This window comes from Phyllostomus discolor, chromosome 3 (assembly GCF_004126475.2).
Source record: "Phyllostomus discolor isolate MPI-MPIP mPhyDis1 chromosome 3, mPhyDis1.pri.v3, whole genome shotgun sequence".
NCBI lineage: Eukaryota > Metazoa > Chordata > Mammalia > Chiroptera > Phyllostomidae > Phyllostomus > Phyllostomus discolor.
Genome location: NC_040905.2, coordinates 29,729,530 through 29,755,402, shown reverse-complemented (window position 1 = coordinate 29,755,402; position 25,873 = coordinate 29,729,530). Strand labels below are relative to the sequence as shown.

The 25,873-nt window shown below is 40.8% G+C and overlaps 1 protein-coding gene across 1 annotated transcript in view; it reads left to right on the top strand.

Moving 5' to 3' along the window:
• The first annotated feature begins 17,886 nt into the window (after window positions 1-17,886).
• ADCY2 (adenylate cyclase 2) overlaps window positions 17,887-25,873 on the top strand; it is a 356,581-nt gene continuing 348,594 nt past the window's right edge. Inside the window, exon 1 of the mRNA XM_028526056.2 lies at window positions 17,887-18,111. Coding sequence (XP_028381857.1) covers window positions 17,887-18,111 — 225 coding nt within the window. The remainder of the gene's footprint in view (window positions 18,112-25,873) is intronic.

Here is a 25,873-nt window from a genome sequence, read left to right as displayed (position 1 = left end):
TTAGAATCTGTTGATGTTTTCTTCTGTGATTTCTTTCATTTCATTGTATACTTTGAAATCCGATGAAGGGCAAGATGTTCATGCATTCTTTGACTTAGTTATTTTTTCTTTTATTAAAGAAATGTAATACCATCTGATAGCAAAAATCTCAAACATGAAAGAAAGGTGCGGCGGTGAGAGTTCAAGTCCAATTTCCCCTTGCTTTCCACGGCCCCAAGGTTCCAACAGCCATTCTGCAAAGCTAATTGTCCTCAACGGTTTCCTTTGTGTTCTGCAGGGATTTTGAATGTACAGGACGACCGACCCTATTTCCCTCTCTGTTCAGGAAACTATCTTAGGCACTTTGAGATATTTAAATGTTTTCTCACAAGCTTGTACCAGTAAAGACATGCCCTGGTCTTTATTTTACCATGGCTTTGTGATGTGTTTTTAAATCTGAATCAAAAAGCCCCCCAAATTATCCCCCTCCCTAATTTGGTTATGTTTATTTGTTAATATTACTCTGGGTTTTAATACATTCTATTAGCACAAAAGTATTATTACAAAAATCTCTCTATATAATACTTATGCACTTATATACCTGTAGGAAATAGTTTTAGGTAGCATGTGCAAATTTTAAATCAGATTTTCCCTTAAAAAATCTGTTCCAATTTGTCATCTTCTGCCAAAAAGTCACGAGACTGCCTGTTCTCCCTTACCTTCATTAACACTGCATTTTATCAGTTTAAGATATATGCCTTCACGATTATTGAAAAACTGCCATATGATTGCTTTAATTTGAACTTATTTATGTAATAATTGAAATACCACATGTGGTTATTTTTTTAATATGTTATTTATTTATGTTTTAGAGAGAGAAGGGAGGGAGAGAGAGAGAGAGAGAAAGAGAGAGAGAGAGAGAGAGAGAGAGAGAGAGAGAAACATCAATGTGCGGTTGCTGGGGGTTATGGCCTGCAACCCAGGAATGTATCCTGGCTGGTGATCGAACCTGGGACACTTTGGTTCCCAGCCCGCGCTCAATCCACTGAGCTATGCCAGCCAGGGCACATGTGGTTATTTTTTAAATATCTAGCTTTTTGTAAGCCCTGCTTTTCTCCATTCATTTCACATTTGTATTAGATAATTTGTCTTTTTATTGTTGGCTTGAAAGGGATCTTCAGATAAGAAATTTATATCATAGTTCTATGTTCTATCATCACCACCATTTTATCTCTTTTCTTTTTACTTGGTGTGTCAGGTATTTTTTTCTCATAGAAATAAGTTCTATGCAGTAAAGTGTATCCTTCTTTTTTATTGGGAGCCCCACATTTTTCTTCTTGCCCAGGAAGAAAAAGAGAAACAAACTTTTCACCTCCTCATAATCCCTTGACTGTCTGCTTCCTTCAAAGGTACTGCTGCTTCCTCCACCGACTTTAGTGAGATCCCCGAATCCATGCTATGCCACTCCCCCACTTTTAGACCTCGATGAAATGCCACGCCACAAGTCATGGATCTGAGGCTGTCACTGAGGCAGTCACTGAGGGCTGTGGGCAGTTAACTACCCGTGGACTAAATCTTGAACAGTGAGAAAAGGGTGATGGGAAAAGCTTCTTGGATGAATCACTCACCAGCTCCCACCAGCAGCAGCACCACCACCACTTTCTTCCTTCTGTGGACAGCTCAAGATCCGATCCTTCCCTCCAGGGACCATACCTGTATGGCATTTCTTCACTGCCTTCCTTGCTTCACTTCATTTTCTTCTCACTCTCCCCACTTAACCTTGTACCTCTCCCTGCAAATTACCTGTGGCATTAAGCTCTCTTTGTAGAAAGTCTGGGCTAACTCATTCGCCATTGGAAGTTGTTTCAGATCGTAGTTCCCAGATCTAAGCCAGTTCCCAGACACATTGTGCACACATTGACAGGCAGACTATGTCTCCTTAGCTAAGTCTCTGATAATTCCACCAAGGCTTATTTCAAACCAGCAAGAAGTAGTGACTAATTGCAAGCTCTGTCTAAATCGCCATCCCTTGGGGAAACCAGCCACACACTTTTACTGAAGTTAATTACACTGGATCCCTTCCACCCTGGAGGGGTAATTGTTTCTTCTTTAAATTATTTTAGAGACATCTCTTGTGCCAAGCATACTCACCTGCTGAGGAAGCTGCTCTCCCACTTTGTGGAAAACATAAGTAACACAGACCAAAGAAGGAATAGAAAACATGGATAGTCTAATACACATGGAGGAAAGGTATTAAAATATAGCTGGTGAAATGTTCAAATTTTCACAGATTATACAATTCCTCATTTTACAAATAATGCAAAAAATATATTGTACAATACTAAAACTTACTAAATTCTTTAGTAAAATTCTGAACAATAAAATATTAAAAAATAAAAATGCTACTTGAACAAATATCAAAAATTGTGCTTAGTACTTATGCTATATATTTAGTATACATGCTGTATATATAGTAAAGGTCAGTGATACCTTCGCAAGCAAAATCGATATGCCTTTGCCATTTCCTAATTTCCCAGGATACCTGTGCCCAGCGCAGCTCATGCATTCTCAGTGCCCAGGGCCCACTATATCTCCATACTGCTGGAAACACAGGCTGCTATGGTGGGAAAAATAGAAGGATGAACTAATTAAAATATTTTTTTCCATACCTGCTTCCTGAGATTTTCTAGTTCTAATTCATTTCTTGCTTGGCACTGCATTCATTTATGTGGCTTACCTATGGAGACAGGTACATCCAATTCTGTGTTTAATGAGGAAATACACAGACTATATTCATTCTTGAATATGTATTGAATATATTATTGCCTTGAATGTGTTTCCTTCTTATTTTATTCTAGTAGCATTTTACCATTTCCTTTCAGCAGGAAATGACAGTATACTTTTAAAATAACTTTTATGTGTTAAAGGGATTTGGGTTGCCTTACGTGGCTGAGATAATTTAAAATTAGAAAGGAATAAACATATTTTATAAATGTAATATCCTAAAAGCCATCTTTGGATTTCAGACAAAAAGATACTAATTCTTATCACAAGCATTGTCTGCTTTTCATTTCCAGGGTGATACATTTCCCTCTTGGTAGACTTGAGATGCAGGTTCCATCGAGTTTAGAACCAGAGCTCCTGTGGCAGTTGGTTCTAAATACTCATGGCAGTGACCCTGCAAGAGCAGGAAAGACTGGCCTGGGTCCTCTTCACTCTGCAGAGGATGTGGAGGGTGCTTTAGAACAGTGGTTTCAAAGTCTTGTGGAAGACTGATTCTCTATGTTCCTCTGATGGAAAGGGACAGGAGAGGAGGTCAGATAAGCGAACAATCTTCACATACACGTTAACTTACTTCATCATCACAACCAGGAGGTGGTGTGACCGAGCATATTCTTTTTCCGTGGAGTCCAGAGAGGTGAAGGCATGGCCAAGCCTTCACAAATAGTCAAGCCACCCGTATGGAGTGTATGTTTGATTAACTCCAGAGCCTGTGACCTGCCACTGCCCCATGCTTCCTCTCCGAAGTGGCAGCGCCCAACCTCCACCACCTCTCACTGTCCTCGCCACAGCCTCCACGTTGTCCCACAGGGTGATCACACTTGGACTCTTCTCTACTTGAGCTGTTCATGTGCAGCTCTCTTGCTTGGGTCATTTCTTCTTGGGAACACAAATTCTCTGTAACACCGCCGCATTTAATTTTGTCATTTTCTCTTTTGGTCCCATCCAGCTTTCTCGGGATACCTCCCTCCTTCCCTTCCTTTCTATTTTCTGTTCTTTCTTTGTAACACCACTTTTGCTGAAAGAGCAAACTTATCTCCAACAGGGACAACATGTAAGAATGGTGTCACTGATAATAGTATTATGTTTAATTCCTAAGTCAGGCTGACATGTGGCTCTTCCTCCAGATGTCCTTGGAGAGCTCTGCATGGTTTCTGGAAAATGCTCGAAACCTCTGTGGAATATTTCCAGAAGGTGGAATAGGGGTAAGGCAAGTGACAAGAACTGCTTAGCCACAGAGAAACAAGGAAGAGAGGGAAAAGTGGAAATAAATGCCACCTATAATTTCCCCTTTGGATTTTCTTGGCCATACTTCTATTGCTCAGTCCCTGAATTTTCCCTCCTCATCTCCCCACCTGCTGTTATCTTCTAAGTACTGTCATAACCTTGCATGCTTGCAAAATTTTCTTCTTTCTGTAATTGTTAGTGGTTCTACACAAATTCTTCTCAGGAAATACTGTTGTATAGACTTCAGACAAAAAAAATACTGGCCCAACTTTACGCAGACAAGAAGACTTAGGTTAGCCCTCTTGGGAAGGGGCAGTAGTCAAAGATCCTATAGAAAATCTAGCCAGCAAATGTTCATTGATAACCATTTTAATGGACTGGAATGACTGTTGTGAGCTGAGGTGAGCTGAACTCTGCATCTGCCTTGATCACCTTCATGTCTCACTCAATTATGTGGTGTCACTGTCCCTCTTTATTGGCAGCATTCAATGAGTATGCAATGAATCATTTTCCCCATAATTCCAGGGCTGATATTAGTCAACAAATAATTCAGTGATGGCTGAGCTTTGCCTCTGCAGCACTGATTTCTCCAAGGCACAGAGAGTTAATTATGACCTACAGTTTGAGTAATATCTGATGGTTGGCACCATCACTCAGAGCAAAATGCTAACAAGGCAAGTTTACTCTTGATGCACTCCATTTTCCCATTTTCATGACTTCATATCCTAAGTCCATAAACTTTCCCAAATATGTATTATCTGTCATAAAAGGAATGATGAAAAGTGTTATTAAATTTAAAATAGAAAGGATGAATCCAAATAATTGCACAATTAATGGTTATTTATACAATATGTAAAGAGAGACTATATTTTCAGATATGTAGTGGAAAATTTTCTGCCTTTCTTGGACACTGAGTTCTCTGTGGTTTTTCTTTCTGGTTATAAAACTAGATGCACCTTTCCAAGAAGATGAATTATAATCATTTTAGTGGTTGTGGAATATATGCTGACTTTCGAGTTCTCTGAATCACACGAAGTAAACTGAGTGATTATAACAGGCCACACAGATATACTCAGGTGACCTAGAACATGCTGTTAAAAAAACTTATATGCTAGCTGTTCTAAGACCAATTGCTTGGCCTTTCAAATGTCAAACTTCTATGACGTTAACAAATCATATCCTTTAAAGACAAAGATATGTTTCATGTGTGATTTAGGTTGACATTATGAAATGCATGTGCACATAAACAGAGCAACTCTTTAAAAATAACGTCATTTCTTTTTATCGTGATTAGTAGGTTTAATGCAGTCCATTTAAAATCTAAAGACAATATTTAAAAACCTTCACAAAACCATTTAAATGTTGATTTGGAAGTATAAATGAACAAAAATATGTATGTAAATTTTGAAAAAGAAGAGTTATTATAGGGACCCAAACTCCTCTGATATTTTAAAGTGCATAATGGAGCTAAAATAACTAAAACATTTTATAAATGAATGAGAGATTAATGGAATGAAAAAGGAGTTCAAAAACATAAACTAATATGTATAAGAAATAGAAGATAAAGGCATCATTTAAAAATTGTGGCACAAGGTATGGGATGAGTACGTAAACCCATGGAGCAGTTACACTCCTAGGCTCACCTGTGCATTTATGAAAAAGTCTCTAACAAAAGTGACCATAAAAGAACCATTGAGAAGAGTCATGACAACCCTGTATCTCCTTTTAAGAGTGCGCGGGGGAAGATCCCTCCTGTGTGTGGTTAGCCTTCCAGAAAAGCATCATGAATGGACAGTTGTGGATAATTAGTCCAGTTTAATCTATGTTTGTATTGTGCTTGATGGGCTGCTGGGTGTGCTCTGCATGGACTGAGCTGCTTCTCTGAGCTGGGTGCTGCCTGAGGTTTACATGAAAAGGGTCTTCTCCCACTCAATTCCCTAACTGAAGTAGGTTTCTAAGGCTCTCAAGAAGCAAACCTCTGGAAAAATAGGGTCCCTATATTCCGGATTCTGTGATTCTGGACAGTGAATTTGCTAAACTAAGGAATGAAGAACACAATGGGAAAGAATGAGAATAGATGAGAAAATTAGGGAAATAATATAGAAGACTTGAAGTCTAATGACTCGAGTCATGCATTTCCTAGAGAGACCTACAACTTCATTATTTTAAATACTCATACTCTAGGCCATTACCTAGCTCAACTAAATTACATCTGTACTTTCACATAGAGTTATTGAAGGAATATTTAATATAATAGGAACTTTATTACTGAAAATTGTTACTATTTTGTATTTCAGCATCACATCTATTACATTGTTCCCTTTTATTTTGTTATCTATGAGTACAAGAAAATTACTTTTATTTTTAGTTTTACACATCATATATTAAATGCAGTGCTTTTACTATTATTTTCCTACCCATATTATAATGATTTTAGACCAGAGGTTTCAACATGGAGTTAAAATGGCATACTATACCATTGTCAAAGTACAAACATTTATAAAGCATTAGGAAAAATACTACTAAGAAATTTTGAGATGAATACATGTCCTAAAATGTAATTTGCAATAGATATCATGTATCACTGCAAAATTTAGCCATCCTTCAAATAATATATTAATTACACTTGTTCTTTTTGTTTGGGCATAATTTTATTTTATTTCTCTATATTCCAACATATTTCCCATACAGCTCTTAAGCATGCAATGCAATGAGGTTTGATCAATGTATACACCCAGTAAGACAGGGGACATTTCCATCACCTCAAAAAGGCCTCTTGTAACCCTTTCCAGTTGACTCCATCTCTCTTGAGCAACCATTGTTTTGATTTGTGGCATCAAGATTTTACCTGATGTTGAACTTCAAGATGTGGGATTGTGCAGGGTATACTCTCTTTGTGTCTGGCTTATTTTGCTCATGGTTATTGAGATTCACTCATGCTGTTGTTGTCTTTTCCAGTTTTTGCAAGTTGTGGTAAAATCTGTTATAAACATTATTGTTCAAGACATTTCTGAGGTATTTTCTTTCTCATTGCTGATCACTTAAGAATGGGATTGCTGGATTATAGAGCTGGTATCAGCTTAAATTTACCAGAGATTTCCAAAATATTTTCCAAAGAGTGTTTCACATCTATGAGGGTTTCAATTGCTCCATAGCTACTCTCACAGTTTGTGTTAGACTCTGAATTTAGCCATTAAAGTGGCATGAAATGTTATCTTATTATGGATGTAATTTTAGTTTACTTCATTGCTAATAATACTGAACATCCTTTCTTTGCTTACTGGTCATTTGTATATTTTCTTTGTGAAGCATTGATTCAAGTCTTTCACCCATTTTTCTGATAGGTTGTTTTCTTCTTTTAACTGAGCTATAAGAATTCTTTATAAATTCTAGATCCAAGACCTTAGGGGTGAAGAGTTTTCAGGAACTACTATAAAGGACACATGAACAAAACCAAGGGGAAGGGTGGAAGCAAGGGAGGGAGGTGGGTTTGGCTGGGGTGAGGGGAAAATGCAGACAACTGTAATTGAACAACAATAGAATAATTAATTAAAAATATTTAAAAAATATATATCTCCCATCCTATGGTTTATTATTTTTAAGTACAGACTTTTGGAACACAATTTAAAAAATAACATCCAATTTATCAATGTTTTACTTTTATGTCAAAGGCATTTGCCACCTAAAAATTGTTGCATACATATAAACCCTAAAGGTATCTTCACATAATTTTTTCTGGCAGCTCCAAACTTTTATATTTAAGACTCTGACCAGTATTAAACTAAATTTGGGGCTACTTAGTGTACATTCTTGATGAAATTAATCTTTTAATATTTAAAAAATATCCTTTATTATCTCTGATAATACTCTTAATCTCGAATTTGACTTTGTTTGAAATTAAAATGACTACACCAATTTCCTCTTTTCTTAGTTTTGCATGGTGTGTATTTTTTTATCCCTATACATTTCATCATCTGTGACTCTATATTTAAAGTGATGTTTTTCTTCGGTGTATAATCACATCTTTCTTTATACGATATTCCAATCTAGCCTTTTAATTGGAGTGTTTAGTTTGTATATGTTGAAGGCAATTATTGATAGAGTTGAGCATTGTTCTATTTTGCAATTCATTTTCTTTTTGTCTTACCTGGCTTTTATTTGTGTTATGTCTCTTCCTGTCTTCTTTTGCTATAAGAATTAGTCTACTGCCATTAAAATTCCAATTGAACACATCTGTTGGCTTTTTGGCTGTACCTCAAAATTTTTAGTGGTTACTCTAAAAATTAAAATATGCAATGATGATTTATCAATGTCTGTTTTAAGTTAATAAGTATTACTTCACATAGAATGCAAAAGCTTCCAAGGTAGAATTTAACCTACCCACGTATTTTTTGCTAGTGTCATAATTTAATTTACTTACCTGTTATTTGCTTTTGTTATAAATTTTATAAAGTATGGGCTATCAACTTCACTTTTTGATGTGATCACTTTACTGTAAATATTGTTTTCTTTTAGATAAACTAAGATGTGCATTTTTACCTGATGTCATTTTCCTTCAGTTTGAAAAGCTTCTATTTTCATTTCTTATAGTGCAGTTTTGCTGACAGTTAATTTTTTCAGACTTGGTCTTAAAGGTCTGTATTTCAAATTTGTGTTTTGCTGTTGGTAGAATGCTCAGTTACTGGATGTGTGTTTTCCTCCATTTTAAAGACATCATCCTATTATTCTATTATCTTCTGACCCTCACTGTGTCTCATGAGCAGCCAGCCATAATCCATCCATTCTTCCCCTGGATAGACCGTGTGTGAACCTGCACTCATGTCCATGTGGATACAGAGTTGTTGTTATTATCTGCAGAGGGTGGTTCCGATACAGCCGTTCTTCCTTTGCAGGAATCAGAACTTTTATGCTACTATTTTAAAATAGAGTTCAGGATACTGTCAAAGAACCCTTACCACTTCCCAAGTTCATGTACAAAATGTTTTAAGCAAATAATGAAAACGGATTGAAAATAATTTGAAAGTAAAAATATTTTAAAAACCATTCGATAGATCCCGTTATAATGGCAATGATTTTGTAAGAGATTGTTTTTATTACGCTTACAGTATATTTGGTATTAGGCCGTTCAGTTAAGGATCGGAGGCTACATTGCCCTCAGTGTTGCTCCCCCCCTGGCCGGCAAGAATGGGGCTGACGAAACAGCTCAGACCACTTAAAGAAAAACAAAGAAGTGACATTGTCTCACATCTGAGTGCCACAGGACAAAATCTGTGACTCTGCTGTGCCCCAGTGAAATGCTACTCTTCCAGGTTCAGCTCTTCCTGGAAGAGCTTTCTGATCTTAACTTCTCATGCCATAGCCTCTGAGGCTAAAATGCACTTCTGGTAAACAAGTTAGATTCCTCATGTGCTCATCAGTCATTTAAAATTAGTTATATTTTAATTATTTTTAGTTCCTGTCTCCCACTATTAGATAATTGAAATTTCTTTCCCACCTATTTTCCCAATAGTTGGAACTAACTTTTTAATTAAGCACTATTTAAAGTAGAGCAATAAGAAGACTGTCATTAATTCAGTAATTTTTCTTGGGAAGTGGGTAGTTTCTCAATCAATTGTCAGACAATTATGAAACAGAAAAGCTTCCAGCTGGTTAAAGAAACAGGGCCACTCAAATGACTACAGTAATACATATTACAGTAAATAATAATAATAATGAATCAAATAAGGGCATGATTATGGATTCTAATCTTGATCTAAACAGCTTAAGCAGATGCGGTTCCTTCCCTAATGGTCTTTACTAAAGTGCGCTTGTATGAGAATTTACTTATGAATCGGAGACAATGATCAAAAAGAAGATGAACAAGCATAGGTAACCATCCTTTAAATGTTTTGCATAAAAATGGTAAACTTCCCTAGAGTTTATTCATTCCACAATCACTAGGTTAAAAGGTTGGGTGGAACCAGAACCAGCTCCTGCTTTTGGTTGTGTCAATCAGTGTATGTGAGAAGGATTTCATTCAAATGGTTGTGGAGCATTTCTTCATGCAAATGTTTATGCTAATTGGCTTTTTAGTACCCAAGGCCCACTCTTAATCTCTGGGTTCTGAAAGGTGTCTAAGCACCAGACTAGGCAAAAAAAATTTTTTTTATAAATTCTATTTTGCAGTTTTGATTAGATGTAATTCACTGAAAAATTGACTAGACCCCAAAGACGGAAAGCACTGAGTATCATTTGGTCAAGAATACTTTACTCACAGGAAGAATCCAGATGAAAGAAGACGTCTGGTAGGTAATGTGTGAGTCATTGGAATAATCTGGTTTTGTTATGTGCTCACACTTGTGATTTGTAATGTCACACTTCAGAACTCCTTTATCTCTTAAATTTACCAACGAAATGCCATTAGAAGAAGGTAAATATGGCTAGTGGATTTTTTCCTACATCATCAATACAGAAAACTAACAAAAGGAACTTATAACTTAGATTTGTGAAATTGTGTCCAGAACAGACATAATTGCATTCATTGTTTTCAAGTTTAAAAACACTAAATATAGCTACATATTTTTGCCTCCATATAAGAAAAGCAAGCATATTACTGTAACTGGATACCTAGTTACGAACTTGACACCTTAAAGAAAAGTGGCCACTGGTGCTCTAATGAGACTTGCTACAAAGCAGCTTGAATCAACATTGAGCCACCTCCATGCCTGATACCCATTTTCTGTATTTTAGTCCCAATAGTTTAACATTAAGATCTTTAAATTTTCTAAGTGTTTTTTTAAAGATGAGCCCTCCATTTGTTGGCTGTCAGGGATAATATATTTAGAAGTAAAGAGCTACTCTACCCCAGGAGGGAAGATAGGTAGGTTTTTCATGTATTAGTTATTAGCTTGTAGTGTAATAGTGAGGATCTAAGATTAAGATTGCCTTTTTATTCCTTTAGCCTGCTGAGCATGAAAATGTCTTCAGCGTTTCCCAGTAACAATGTAAACATAGCCTGTCTAGATGGAGTTGGTACGTTAACCGTATCTGGCCATTTGGAGGTTATTTAATCTAAGGCAATTGGCCCCATGAACTCAGCAACCTCCGCCCAGCACTTTCCCAGGCAGCACCTGGCCCTGGAGCCAGGCTGAGGACCTGCAGCTCAGGGGCCTCCAGTGCCAGACAAAGCAGATTCTGTCTCCTTCAGCAGCCCCGATCGATTCTCCATTTGAAATATAATTTATTACTGTGACATTACTTTCCTTAGCTAGTTTTTATATTAAAATGTACTCATGGCATATCTACATACTTAAACATTTAAGAACAAAACAGTGTTTAGAAATCCTTGTCCATATTGATTGAAATTATGATGCTTTCATAAAAACAGACTACAAAATGATCCTGGATGTTTGCTTTTTTAGGACTGGAAAACATGGTGAGATTTTTAGAAATGTGAATACAATGCCAATAGCAAACATCTATATACATATAACCTCCTCAGGACCCGGGTAACGTTTCTATCAAAACAAGCTCTAATTAAAATGATGCACTGATATTATTTGTCAGTTGTCTTCTTTTTTTAAGAAAAGGATGACATTACCTTATATCATCAGTCACACATTCATTCATTCATCTAGCAAACATTCATTAAGCACTTACCATATGTTTTGCAAATTTCAGGAATAGAGATATATCACAGTGAACAAATGAAACAAAATCTCCTGCCTTTCACGAGTGAGGGAAGACAGACCACCTTAATACAAAACTAAGTTTGTGCCTGTCCACTGGATTGCCACAGCACACCACTGAAATAGTCTCCTTCTTGCATTTATACCTAAGGAAATAGAACTGCCTATCAAAAGCTCACATGCAATGTAACAAACTTTTCTTTCAGGGTGGGGTGTGGAGTAAAGTTCACTTATTTTACTGAATGTGATTTCCTTCCCCTTGATCTAAAAATGCTGACTAAAATCCACCCCCTGTCTCCCTAGCTTAGGGTAATATTAACATGTTGAAAACATTCTTAAAATAGCTAGTCCATTCTTTTAATGTTATAGATGAATAAACTGAAGCTCAGAGATATTAGTGACTTCTTGAAGGATTTACAATTGATATCAGAAAGAAAGCAAAAATCCAGCACTTTAAGAAAGCTATTATAAGAATATTGGTAATTATTACAACAGTGTGGAATAACATAAGCAAGTTTGATTTACTTTCACATTCAAATATAAAACCATGAATCAAACAGTGGTAGAATGACTTAAATTCTTAAACAAATTTTTCTGAATTGAATGTATTCAGAATTAGGTAAAAATATTCATGAACTATGTCTCAGCATTGCTTTTTATAGAGACCATTTCCTTTCCTTAAAGTACATTATTTATCAATTTTACAATGTAACTAATTTACTCTTTCATTGACTATTTTCAGGAACACCTAAAAGGATATAAAAATAAAGTCAAGGTATCTAAATTATCCACTTAAGCTTGCTAACTAAGCGCCTTCTTCCTGTACCTCCCTCAGCAACAGACCCTGAGCACACACCTCTGCTCCATGAGTCATTGCTTTTTAGATCCCGTTCTCTGAGCAAGAGCAGGGAAATCAATATTTCTCACAAGGTTGCAGAAGTGCTGGAGACTGATTAGTCATTAACCTCTTCTCCCTCCTCCCAGTTTGCATGGAAGGAATTCCAGCGTCTGGGTAGATTTTGAAAACAGTCCTAGTAGCAAACTTTAAAATGGCAGCAGGGTTTTATGGAAGGTCTGTTCCAAAAAGCTTGTACCATCTTCTCCTCTACTCAGGACCATAAACCCCAATAAGTCACCTGAAATCATTTACAAGATGATTCTATGGAATGTTTATTCCCATTTTGTCACTTGAGAAGTGATTTATCAAATTGATCAAGCAAGTAGGATCTTTCAAAGACATATTGAGATAATCCCTCACCAGATCGGAAAAAAATGAATATATTACAGTCAGCCACTTTCTTCTGATGTTCCAAACACTGAACTCAAAGGAGCTTCTGAGTGAGCTCAAAGAGTTAATGAGACTTCTAGGAGCCATAAGCTGGCTATGATTGTGTGGTTTCAGTATCCACAGTCTGGTTCAATAAAAATGTAAATGTTATCTGGGTACACAAGACATATTTCATGATGATAATAAATCTGTTGACATACTGTTCATACTTTATTATATAAACTTCGGTGATGTATTTGCCAGAGAGAAACACGAATACACAGGGAAATACTCCGTGCTCAGCCCTTACAAAGTGCTCTGGGTTGGCACATGTCCGAATCTGTCCTGGCACACTTGGCCCGCCTGCCTTTATTTAATCAGAGCACCGTGACATTGGGAGGAGCCTAATTCCGCCCTGATTGACTGAGCTAATCTAACTGGATTTGGAATAGGAGCTAGAAGACAAGTTCTTTTTAAAGCACAAACTACTGATTCGAAAACCTGTCCTGCAGCATGATTACATGCCAGATTTATCATCATTGAGGTGTGTCACAGTGTGTGTGAAAGATGACCTGATTAGTGGGGTCGAGGTGGCCTGGGATCCCTGCCTGCTTGCGTCCTCAAGCCTGCACCCCAGAGGCTCTGCACGCAGCAGGCAGAGATGGGAGTACTGTTTAGTGTCACCAGCTGGCAGCACCAGCTCTCTAATTTTCAGGGCCCAGGGAAAAAGTGGAGAAGTGATTTCATGTTCAAAAATGACCAAGAATTTCAAGATGGTGACAGCAGACCTTTAAGCCAAATGTGGAGTCCTGCGAAACAGCACAAGTCACCCACCTATATGCCAGCCTGCCTGCTAGGTTCTGAGGATGGAAGGCTGCCCTCTAGCGTTGCGAATAAATAAATAAATAAATAAATGTAAGTGTCTCCTTTCTAATGCTTATTCTTTCTTCCCCTCTCTCTCTTTAAACTTCCCCAGGCCCAGTTAAGCCTTCCATAGTTGGTTTCTTTGTGCATTTTGTCACAGATAATTTGATTTGGAGTAAATTTATGAGACAACCCCTTTGCTTTCCATGCCTTGCCCTTGGCGTAGCCTCCCTGCTCCCCCACAGATGCAGAAGTGAAGTAGAGGGCTCCTTGGGGCTCCTCTACTTGCAGGAGCCTGTATTTCACACTCCTGGCTTTGTACCAAAGGACGGTTTTCATTCTACTTCAGGCTGCTTTTGGGTGATTATTTCTTTTTTCTTTCAAGTAGAAACCTCAGTAATTTTGGACTTTTAAAAAGGCAAACTTGGTGCAATTAATTCAAAAACACTGATAGAATAACGATAATGACTGTGCTGGTTCACATTTTATTTTGCATTAAACATAACGCAACAAGAAAGGCCCCCATAAAAATAAGCACCGAAGCTAAAACCAAAAAAGAAAGTCCAACAAAACCTCAGCAAAGCTTGACATGTCCTTGATTTTTATATTATATTCCTCCCACAACCTTTTCTATGATGGTGAGGTTTAAATTGTTGGGGAAGATAGGGATGAACGTTGATTTGTGTGTGTGTTGTTTTTTGTAGCCTTCTTTGGTGAAGTAGCACATTGGAAATTCCACAGGTACTTTTTTTTCTCTGAACATCTGGCACATGGTAGTCAAAAAATAAGTATTTGTTCAATGAACTAAGGAAAGAATAAGTGAAAAAAGTGTCATAAGGATTAAATGCAAAATTCCCTCTGTTCAGTGCCTCTCTAATTATAGTTTGCCCGTGTATTTACAAAATTTCTTAAAAGTCTTACCGCCCCTTTAACATGTGGTGCATATACATATGGTATAGATACTGGTAGTTAAAAATATCCGACTTCCCTGCTGGAATTAAAGGAGAAAATAATTAATTAAGCCTTTACTTTTTCCTCACAAGTCTTTCATTCAGATCTTTCTTCCAGACACCTAAATTACAGATTAGTTATTTTATCTTCTTTCTTGAGTGGGTGAAAGCAGACATTTATCAATACACAGGGTGAAGAAGTACCAAGAATTGGAGAGAAGACGAATGAGTGTGTTGCTCCAACAAGCAAGGACTGGAAATGCACAGCTCTGCCCAAACCGTGGACCCGAAGAAGATTCATTTGATGTGAACCAAGAGAAGGCATTTGTCTGCTGAGACGGACTCCAGATAGTCCACCCATAGTCCAAGTTTTATGTATAATAAAAGTCTAGCAGCCAGTTGCTTAATGGGGCTTCTCCCACACTCCATATGCTGGAGAGAACTTCAGACAGAAGTCTTTGCTTCCTGTGCCATACCATGCTCATTTACCTGACTTGAAAACTATTATACAGGCTTTTCTGGTTCCCTCTTTTTGACCAATGGACTACAACCCTCCCCCCCCCAACCCCTATCAGAACTGTCCCATAACATCCAGTTAGGACATATAAAACCTACCAATCAGGACTATGAGAGCCTGACCAATCAGGCGTGTACAGATTTGGATTCCTTATTTACATAAAATGGACCTAATTGTAAATCTGAGCCAGCACAAGGCAGCCTCCCCTTTGTCTGGGGAAACACAGCTTAGGCAGCTGCCTGAATCTGTCTCCTAGACTGCAGCTCTACTTTGTCTAATAAGTAATGTTTTTTCTTCAGTTCTTTATTACAGTCTAAAATTAATTTGGTTTGCAAAACCCAGGAAGACCTTGGGCAGAGACGGAGAAATAAAGAGAATTCACACAGCAGAAACTGTGGCCAACTTCCCACTCAACTGTGTCTTCTTAGGAGAGATTAGTTTGTGGATGTTTGTAAGTGCGACTTGCTTTCTCAGCTTGCTCTTAGAACCACCACAACCCTAGAACCCTCTGGTCAGGAAGAAAGGACTGCGTCCAGTGGGTGGGTTTACACCAGCAGGAAAAGACTGAGATTGGAATTACCTAATCACAGTTGACAGTCTGGGGTGGTGTGAAAGGAAAGGCAGGCAAGGCAGCGTGGGGGCTTGGGACAATTAACTCAACAGAAGGGGGTGGGGCTGTGGATATGGGTTGTGGGAACAACTGGAGACTTGGGGGGACTCCCCCCATCCATTTCCTCCTCCTATTTCTCCTTCTGTCCAGGTCTTGGGCAGGAAAGAAGGCTGTGTACCAGATGGAGCCTGGTGGGGCTGGACCCTGAGCCAAGCTCCAGGGTCCGGACACGCCCCTGGGCCCAGGCCCTCTTAGTCTCCGCCCAGCTTTCCTCCACCACCGCGGGTGGCAGAGCTGTGCCTTTCTCTGGTCATACCCTCTGGGCAGAACAGGCATTAACTGCTGCTAAAAATACACCCCCCTCCCCAAGGCTCGCGTCCCCTCTTCCTGCAGAGCCTGGATCCCGATCCTCAGATCACGAGTCCCTGCTCAGGAGGAGGGCAGGGCACCCTGGGCTGTCCGCAGGACAGTTCAGGAGACCTAAGGTGTGCCAGAACTCAGTCCTGAAGGCTGGTAGCCTACTGGAAAAGACCACACGTGCCTACCCGCTTGAGCCGTTTGCTGGTGGCACAAGAGGGGAGGGTCGCTGTGCCTTGGATTCCTTAGGCTTTGGGAGCAAGTGAAATTTGCGGATCTTTGGGCCAGAAACACTCGGATATGAAAAATCCTCCAGAAGGATGGGCTCCTTTGGAAGACCAGCGAAGAGCGTGTCGAGAGGGGACGCTGCCCCCATGCGGCTCCAATTGCGTCTTTGGAGGCTCATGCCCAGTCCCTCAAGTGGCATGGAGGGGACGAATCCCAGAGCCCACCCAGTCCGCCGCAACCCTCCCCCTTCGCAGCCCACGTTCCCCTGGTTAGCTCTCGGGTCCCGCCAGGCAGAAGGGGCTTCACGGGACCGAGACTGGCCAGAGGGCGCCTCCTAAACCCCCCATACGGAAAACCTTAGCCAACTGGGCACCTCCAAAGTGTGACTTAAGCTGAAAAGTGCAGGACTCAATTGAGGCTGCCTCTCGCGGACGCGGCGGGGGTACAGCCTTCAATCGCAGCCGCCTCACTCCTCCATTGCGCAGTGGGGGCTGTTCTCTGCTAAGGGGACTCCCAGCGTCCCAGGCCTTTGCGTCCCTGCAGTGAAGTGCCGCGGCCCTCTGGGATAGCGGGCAAGAGCGTGGGAAGCCCACCTCCACTGCTCAGAGTGAAGAGGTGGGTGGGAAACCCCTACCTACTAAGGTGGGGGGCGAGGGTAGTAGAACCCCACTTCCGTGCATGCAGTTAGTGAAAAGGAGAGGTGCCAGCTGTCCTCTTAGTAGGGGGTACTCACGGATGGAAGATCTCCTCCCTGCCCCATTCAGAGATAGTGGAGGAGAGTATGGGAACACCTCTCCACTCCTGCATCCCACCGAGAGGCTGGGGGCACCAGAGGGTGGGAGTACCCTTCCCCGCTGCGCTGGGAGTTAGTGGAGAGGAGGCCAGGAGCCCCCGCAGCCCTCCGAGCATAGTGGGAAGTGGGGGGGCAGGGAGTGGGAACCCCCAGTCTGTGCTCTGAGGCAGTGTAGAGGAGGTGGACCGCCCTGTGGCTGAGTGTGGGAGGGCGGAAGGAGGGGACACCCGGGTGAGGCGCAGCCGGTGCCCCCCGCCCCCGCTTCCTGCATTTCTCCCTATTCGCCAGCCCCCGGCCTCCACTAGCTCGGCCGTCGGGGGGCGGCGGTGGGTGGAGGCCTGGCTGCGCGAGGCGGGGTGGGGAGAGGCGGGCCGAGGGCCCCCTGTCGCACCCGCCCCCTCCCGCGCGGTGGCGGCAGCGGCGGCTCCAGGAGCTGCCCCCGAGGCCGCCGCTCGGCCCTTGCCCGCGCGTCAGCGCCCAGCCTGGGGCGACGAGCTCTGCCCGCTCTGAGGCTCCTGCGCGCAGCTCAGGGCGCGGGCAGCCAGGCTAGCAAAGCGGCGCGGGGGTGGGACGCGGGCGGCGGCGGGCGAGCGGGCGGCGCAGCCCCGGCCGGGCTCGCTCGGCCGGCGCCCGGCGAGCCGCCCCGATGTGGCAGGAGGCGATGCGGCGCCGCCGCTACCTGCGGGACCGCGCCGAGGCGGCGGCCGCAGCGGCGGCGGGCGGCGGTGGCGACGGACTGCAGCGGTCCCGGGACTGGCTGTATGAGTCCTACTACTGCATGAGCCAGCAGCACCCGCTCATCATCTTCCTGCTGCTGATCGTCATGGGCGCCTGTCTCGCCCTGCTCGCAGTCTTCTTCGCGCTCCAGCTGGTAAGTGGTCTCTGCCGGACCTGCCCTGCGCTTTCCAGGTCTCAGCTCCCAGCCCACCGGCAGAGCGGCCCTTCCCCCTCAGCTCCCTGCCCCTCCAGCCTGCCCCGCTGCCGGCCGGTCTGGAGCAAGGGCTACGGGCACCAGAAAAGTTTCCTCGGACAGTTCTGCCCAAAATAAAGTTGCCAGGATGTTCACCAGGTGGACCGCGGGGCGTGCGTTTTCCCCGTGTCTGCGCACCCGCAGGTAAACTCCGCTGTGCTCCGCACCGCTCCGCTGCCTGCCACATCCGCTGGGCTCCAATAGGTCTCCATCCAAATCAACCCCGGGCTTCACGAGGCCACTGCTTGGCCCCTGAGCTGGCATTTCAGTTTATTTGGCTGTTATTAGTTCTGCAAAAAGCCTGCCTTGGGAAAGTGGTTAATAAGGAGGAAACTGTAAAAAAAAAGTATATTATCGTACATCTTTGCCTTACAATCTGTATATATTTAGTCCCATAGACAGAAGGGGTTGGGGTGTTGACCTGTTGTGAATCTGCGTCCTCTGAATCCGTAAGTAACGAGCGTCAATGCTTTCCTGTTTCTGGAGCGGTAGTTAACTGGGTGCACAGGTTGTTAAAGTAGATTTCATCAGTGGGAGCACTGTGCAACCCAACAGCGGATGTCAATTTTGTCCATTTGTATTTTTCAAGGAGAAATCCTTGGCTCACTCCGCTTAGCAGTGAGGGAAAATCTGTAGATGGCGGTAAACTTCCTGTCACTGATCCCTCTGTTTGGTCAAACTTTTGCACCGCCTGTATGTTTGTGCAGATTTTGGGCCAAACATCGATTACCCAGTGAGCTATTTCTGGGCAGTGTTTGATCTGGGGATGCCTCCACTGAACGATATAGATACATATGGTTTTAGCTTAGACCATAAATATGAACCTACATTTGTGTTCACTGAGCAAAGAAGTGGATGTTTGCTCATGTTTCACTCAGTGTGCAAAATAGCTGTCTTTGCTGTTCTGCAGTTTGCTGCTGATACCCTGAGCCAGATGGTGCTCCAGTGTAATGCACTGGAGAACTTACCATCGTGGGGTCTTTTTAAAAAGTAGCGTTTTCTCCCCTCCCCACCTCCACACTACTGAAAGGATGCTGAACACAGGTCAGAGGATTAAAAGCAGACTGTGGGGGATCATGAGGCCACAGATCCCAACTGGTTCTTCTATGTAAAGCAGAGAGCAGAGAGCACCTTTTGATCCTGTGTCCTGGGTGTGAGTTTAGGGCAGTCCTCAGATGCTTACAACCAGTCCCGCTTCTAATGCTCTCTGGAGGGGCATCTGTATTTCTCTTCAGCACTTTTAGGACTCAAGGGGCCTTGGAGAGAGACCTCTTTCTGCTCAGTCTCATTGGCAAGGAGTATCTCTAAAAGCATCTGCTTTTTGTTCCAGTACTTTCAGGGAAGAAAACATGTCAGTTTTCCTCTGGAAATCTGTTTTGCCGGGACATAGCTGCTGGTGATTCTGTTGAATTTGTAATGTAAACCTGTTCTGGCTTGTTCTCTTCTAAGTAGAAAAGGAGGAGCAGGTGATGGCCTATTTATAGTCATTAATATATTTAAAGACAAGTGGGAAGTTCATACCTCCCCTACACACACTGCTTTGTTTGCTACGACGCAGATTTCTGATTTGTTTGACTGCCTCGTATAGATGTTCCTGAATAGGTCGGTCAGAGACTCAGCAGAGTCGGGCTGAAAGCACACCTCTCTGATTTGTCTTGATCCGTGTATTTGTGTTTCTTTACACAACTCCTTCATGTTCCTTTTCACTCAATGCAAATGCTGGAGTAGTATCCTTTTACAAAGTTTGCACAGGCCTTTTTACTTTTTCTTGATCAGTCAATTGTTGCCAAACTTCACGGACATTCTGCTAAATTGTTTAAAGCACAAAATGGGCACTTCCCAGAGCATGGCTGTAGCGCAGGCTGCTGTCCAGATGGATCCTATTCTTTTGCTACACATGATCCAGGGTCTGACTACTCTGCAAATCCTTTGAGGTGACAAGCTGTGCAGAAACATTCTGGAATCAGGGAGGGTGGTGGAAAGGTGGGAACTGGTGCTGCCGCCAAGTGGGAAGTGGGAAACTCTGGGAGGAATAAGCACACCCCACAAAACTGGATCATAGGAGGGAATGGGACAATCCTGAGCTCCTCATGGCTCATTTCTCTTGATTTTAGTGATGATATAAAGAGCAGTTCCTCTTCCCGGATATGTTCTGATAGTCAATGTCAAAATATGTCCAGATAGTCAAAGGTGGTTGGGGTAGGAGCATTGGAAGATGGGATGGTGTTAACATAGAACAATGTTCGCATGGTGAGGGGTGAATTCATTTTTCAGGCTGACCAGAGCCTGGCTTCCCGGAGATCTACCTCGGGAGATGGAAACAGCTGCTTGGGGCTGGCCCAGGCATCCACCTTCCAGCACTTTACTAGAATAGCTAGGCTCTGATGTAATTCAGGAGCTCAGCAGATCTATTTTTGCTGCCTGAAATCTTGGACAGATTCCTTCTTTCCCATGAATCTGCTTGATTTCGATTGCCATCAGTTTTTGTAGTAGAAAAAGTCTGGCAGTTTTCTTGATGCACATCCATAGATCCGAGAACATTTGGATTGCAAAATCATTTTAGCTAACATCATCCCGGTACACAGGGATTTTTTGCTATATGTAATTGCCTTTGTATGAAGTGGTTGAAAGTATTTGTTGAAAAAAGTAAGCTTTGTCATGATTTTGTATTTCCCTAAGCGACATTATTCAGAAACTAGTTTCACTTGATTTCAGTCCAGGGTCAATCCATGATTTTGCATCATTGATCTTGATGTTAAAATAATCCTCAAAGTATTTTTATTGTACTATAAACATAAATTTGGAATTGAAACTCCACCATCTTGCTTATCTGTTTGCTACATAAAAAGCTATTAAATAGATTTAACTCCATATTTGTTAAGAATTATCTAGACATGAAACAAACTTTGTTAGCATGTCTAGAATTATAACATTCTATTTAATAATATGAAGATATTTTCCTTTGCTTACCCTGGACATTTTTAATGATAGTATTAGGCATGATGAGCAAAATAAACTTTGTTCCTAGCCTTGGAAAACAGGGAATTAAGGAGACCAAAGTTTAATTAAGTAGTCTACGTCTTGTGATGTCACTTCATTTTCTAGGATTGGTTCTCATTACTAAATGCAAGAAGATCCTTTCTCAGAATTAAATTTTCTCTCCTTTATTATGTCTTGAATCTGATAGCTTTTCTCAAAATTTGCTTGTCATTGTTAGGAAAGGTTGACATATATATATATAAAGTTTGTCAAAATAGCAGCTGGCACTAGTCAGGTTTGTTTTAGCTAAAATTTATAATTAGAAAGAGTCAATATTTCAACTGGAATGGAAAAATTTTGTTCCCATAAGTTTTAAGTAGTCAGATATTGCAGTAAAATAGATTTTTGTGTGTTTTTAGTTTGATACTGAAAGCCATATAAGAGTATATACTTCCATTAAATACGTATGTACTTTTAATAAACATGATTTTGAATGTGAATATGATCTGCCCTCTTGCTTTTATTGTGATTTAGTGTGCACAATCTTTAAAACAATAACCATGAGTACTTTTTATTACAAACCAAATATCCAATATCCATTTTTCTAGGGGCTGATATAGCAGGGCATTTCTTTTGTCTCTCTATATATATGGATCATAAAATTATGATTATATGAAATAATTATATTTATATGAAATAATTATATGAAATAATTATATGAAAGAATACATATAATTTTCCATATACATGAAAAATTATGAAAGAATCATCATTTTTCCAAAACCAACCAAACAACCAACCAACAAACCAACCAACAAACCCAATCATTGTCAGGTGAACTTGGCTTTCTCATTGCAGACAGCATTTCAAGTACCCTCAGGGGGCAGAAGTAGGCCAATGGGGTGAAATGAATCTTTCAGCCCTTTCTTGGGGGCGGAAGGCTGAAGAAAGCAGGTAACTATACCTGTCATCTTCTACAAGTCAGGAAATTCTGTGCATACTGTCTCTAGTCCTGTAATACATCTTTTTGAGCATTTCTATACCTGCAGGAAAATATTAGTTGGCAGTTATTTGTCATTTACAACCAGCAATTCATTGTCATTTTATTTATAATTTAACTTTGGTATGAACAAAAGCCAAGGAAAACTGTAATTTTCTGCCTGAAAGGTGGTTGCAATTTAGAGGACTAGCAAGAAAGGCCTTTGGAAGCATCCTGTGGATATTAAAGTGCATAATTAGGCATATGCACAGTACCTTGCCTTCTCTATAGGCAGAAACTGTAGTGATTAGGAGCGTCTATCTGCATGGCATTTTGGTTTGTACCTTTCCACCTCTGTGATCTTGGACAAACGGTTTAACCTCTCTTTACCCCAGTTTTCTTGTTTGTGAATGGAATGGTTACCTGCCTTCTAAGGTGATGGTACAAATTAGTACATGTGAAGTACTTAGAATAATGCCTGATACAGAATGTGCCCTCAGGAACTACTGTCATTAGTGGGTCTTCCGTAGCTGCATTTTCACTGTTTCCGGGAAGGAACACATAGACACATAGCATTAGAGCTGGAAGGGCTGTCATTGTACAGATGAGGAAAATGAGACCGAAAGAGGTTAGCTCATTTTTTCAAGGTCATGCCATTGCTGTGGTGACACCAGGTGCAGAGCGTTTGACTTTTCCTGGCTGAACTTTTCTAGAGCTCGCTGCAGGTCCAGAATGCCCCTTTCTGGCCCCGGCCCAAAAGTAATTTTCTTGCTGATGTTTCATGCTGATGTGAACATCTTCCATCTTCGCTATGTAATGGAGTTACGTTTCTCTTTTCTTCCCTTTAACACTGGAAGAATCTAGGTAGAGATGCTTCCTCACAATGAATTCACTGAGATGGGGCATCATTTATTCCCGTTTTGCTGAATATTCCCAGTGCCTTCCTCATTAAGCAGAGGATCCCTTTGTGACTTTGCTTCTGCTGTCTGAGCAGTCCCTGGCAAAATAAACACTGTGGCATGTACAATCCATTCCAACTGAACTGTCTGTAAAACTCACTGATGTTTTTAAATCAGACTTTCTATTTAAGAAATGATAATGCTGTTAGAGCTGATCTATTGCTAAGTTAAAGTTGTTTTATGGTTGTATTAACGGGTACATTTGATCAGTAACTGTTAGTGATAGGAGTGTCAAAGCCGGGTATTTGCATATAATGCACGGGTACACTCGTCCTTTTTGGAACTTGTTATTGGCATGGGCACACTGTCAAGTTTTAGAGCTTACACAGTCCAGCCTTGGCTGAGTGCCCTGTCTGCACTGGTTTCTGCCTCTGACAACTGCAAAGCTCATGAACTATACAGAATCATTTAACCACTACATTACTATCATCTGACGTGCAAGATAATTTTGTGAATCCGTCTCGTCTCCTCAACTAATTGTTAGTTCTTTCAGGGATGAAGTGTAGCACTCCCCGTATTTAACACGGCACTAACCATTTTGCAGGTGCTGAATTAACATTTATAATTTAGGGTGTAGGTTTGCTTTCCTTAGCAGTTGTCTTTTCCCTCGTGTAGCCTGCTGGTTAAGAGCACAAAACTTTGTGGATAGAACTGGATCCCAGTCTCAATTCTGCCACTTAGTGTGTGTTTCTGACACATTAATGTATGTGCTGTAACCTCAGTTACGTCACCTGTGAAATAAAATGAGTAAAACCACCGGGATCAGGGAGCTGTGCTGGGAATTGAGACAGAGCAGAAGAGCATGTAGATCAGCAATGGACACCTACTGTACCCCCAAAATGTAGGCTACGGTTGTTATATTTGTACCCTAATGGTTTTTCCTAAGGTATAGCCACAAGGTCTCCTGTAGCTGTATTTTTGACTGAAAACTAATTTAGTACCAGGATTTTTAAACCTGGGTATAAAAGAACAGGGAATGTGTATATGTGTTGTGTGTATAACTTGGAGTTATTAAAAAGGGAGCAGAAGCATAGAATGTAGCAGCAAGATTTTTGCCTAGTTGACACTCATATGGACATTCGTATTTTTCAGTTTTGTTAGTTTTGATCATGTTATATAAGATGTCTCCCATGTGATTCCTCAGCATCAAACTAGGAAGTGACACACCCCTGGCAATTCTGGTTTGCAGCCACCAGGTGCATTCGGGAAGGAGAGAAGGAGTACAGTTAGCTCATGTTTGGTCCATCTGAGCACATTACAACCTCACTAATGTTGTTTCAATGACCTCTTTGTATGAGGATATAATAAAAATCACAAGGAAGGGAGCTGAGGAGAGGTTCAGATGAAGACTTCATTAGTCCAACTGTTTCTGGCAATGTTACAAATAATTCTTCTTATTCCTTCTTTTTACTTGGGTTAACACGTCCATCCCCAGGAGCCAGACTCAGGTGACAGAGTGATGAACACAGAAACGTGAGTCTCAACCTAAAAACCCACTGGGAGTGGATTTGCCAGACAGTTTTCTGAAATTGCCCAGGGTTCTAGAATGAACGATGATGCTGATACGAGAGACAGAGAATACAGACCTGGGGCGTGACTATTAAGGATGCATATGGACAATTGTATTTCAGAGTCGAACCAAGTCACTTAAAAAACTTGGCCCTTGAATGGGAATTTTCAGTTATTAGCACAATTAAATATACTATATGAATAATTTATTGTATTGGAAACATATAGACTTAAAGTATAATAACTTGTTATTAGATCATTGAAATTCCTGATATTTCTCAAGATGATTATCATTGTCTGAGAGAGTCCCAAGAATAAGTCTCGTCTCTAGGGTCACCACCCTACAGAAGGTAGTGGATCAGCACTATTGTAATGGGACCCCGGATTGCACCTTTTTAGGATTAGAACCTCTACTTTTCCCACCAATGTTTTTTGCTACTCACCAGACACAATGGAACTGGTATATTACAGCCAGGGTCAGCCAGAGATCAAAGGTGCTGACTTCGATGCCTATGTGCTTTCTTCCCAAGACTGAATTATGGGATGTGTGTTTTAAGTGTCCTGTATTATTTTTAAAGCTATATAAAACAAAGGGGTAAAATAATTAAGATTTACAGCTGCTAGTGATCTGAACTAGAAAAACTTTTAGGTGAGTTCATTACTAGAACCAATACAAAGCTCTCGATGTTTAAAATTCAGAGACTAAAGAGATCAGGTGAATGCAAATGAAAGACATATCAAAGAAATATTAACCTAGTTCAAACATATGGGAGAACTAATGTCTAATTCTTTCCTATCATTGATTTTCAGTTAATTCAAACATTCATATATTCTTCAGAATTGGACGTTAGTTACGCAAAATGCGATTTTTCATTTGATTAATTTGATTCATCTTTGATTCTTGAGCACAATGTCTGTTAATCTCTGTCAGGCTTACTTCCCTATTTATGCTGAGATAAACACCCAAGAACCCAGTACAGAATAGACTATCTCCAATAATGTATTTCTGTCTGTATTTGGCACCCATCCCATTCCCCTGCGCAACCTCAGAAGTCAACTTCATATTGCACTTTGTGTTCATCATTTTCTTGTTTATTTTATTATACACATGTATCCCATATACATACATATCACATATGTATGATATATATGTGGAGTGAGGTGGTGATCAAGATCCGCTTACATATTTTTTACTTTGTGAAGAATGAATTTTTGCTGAATCATTTTAGTTATTGCT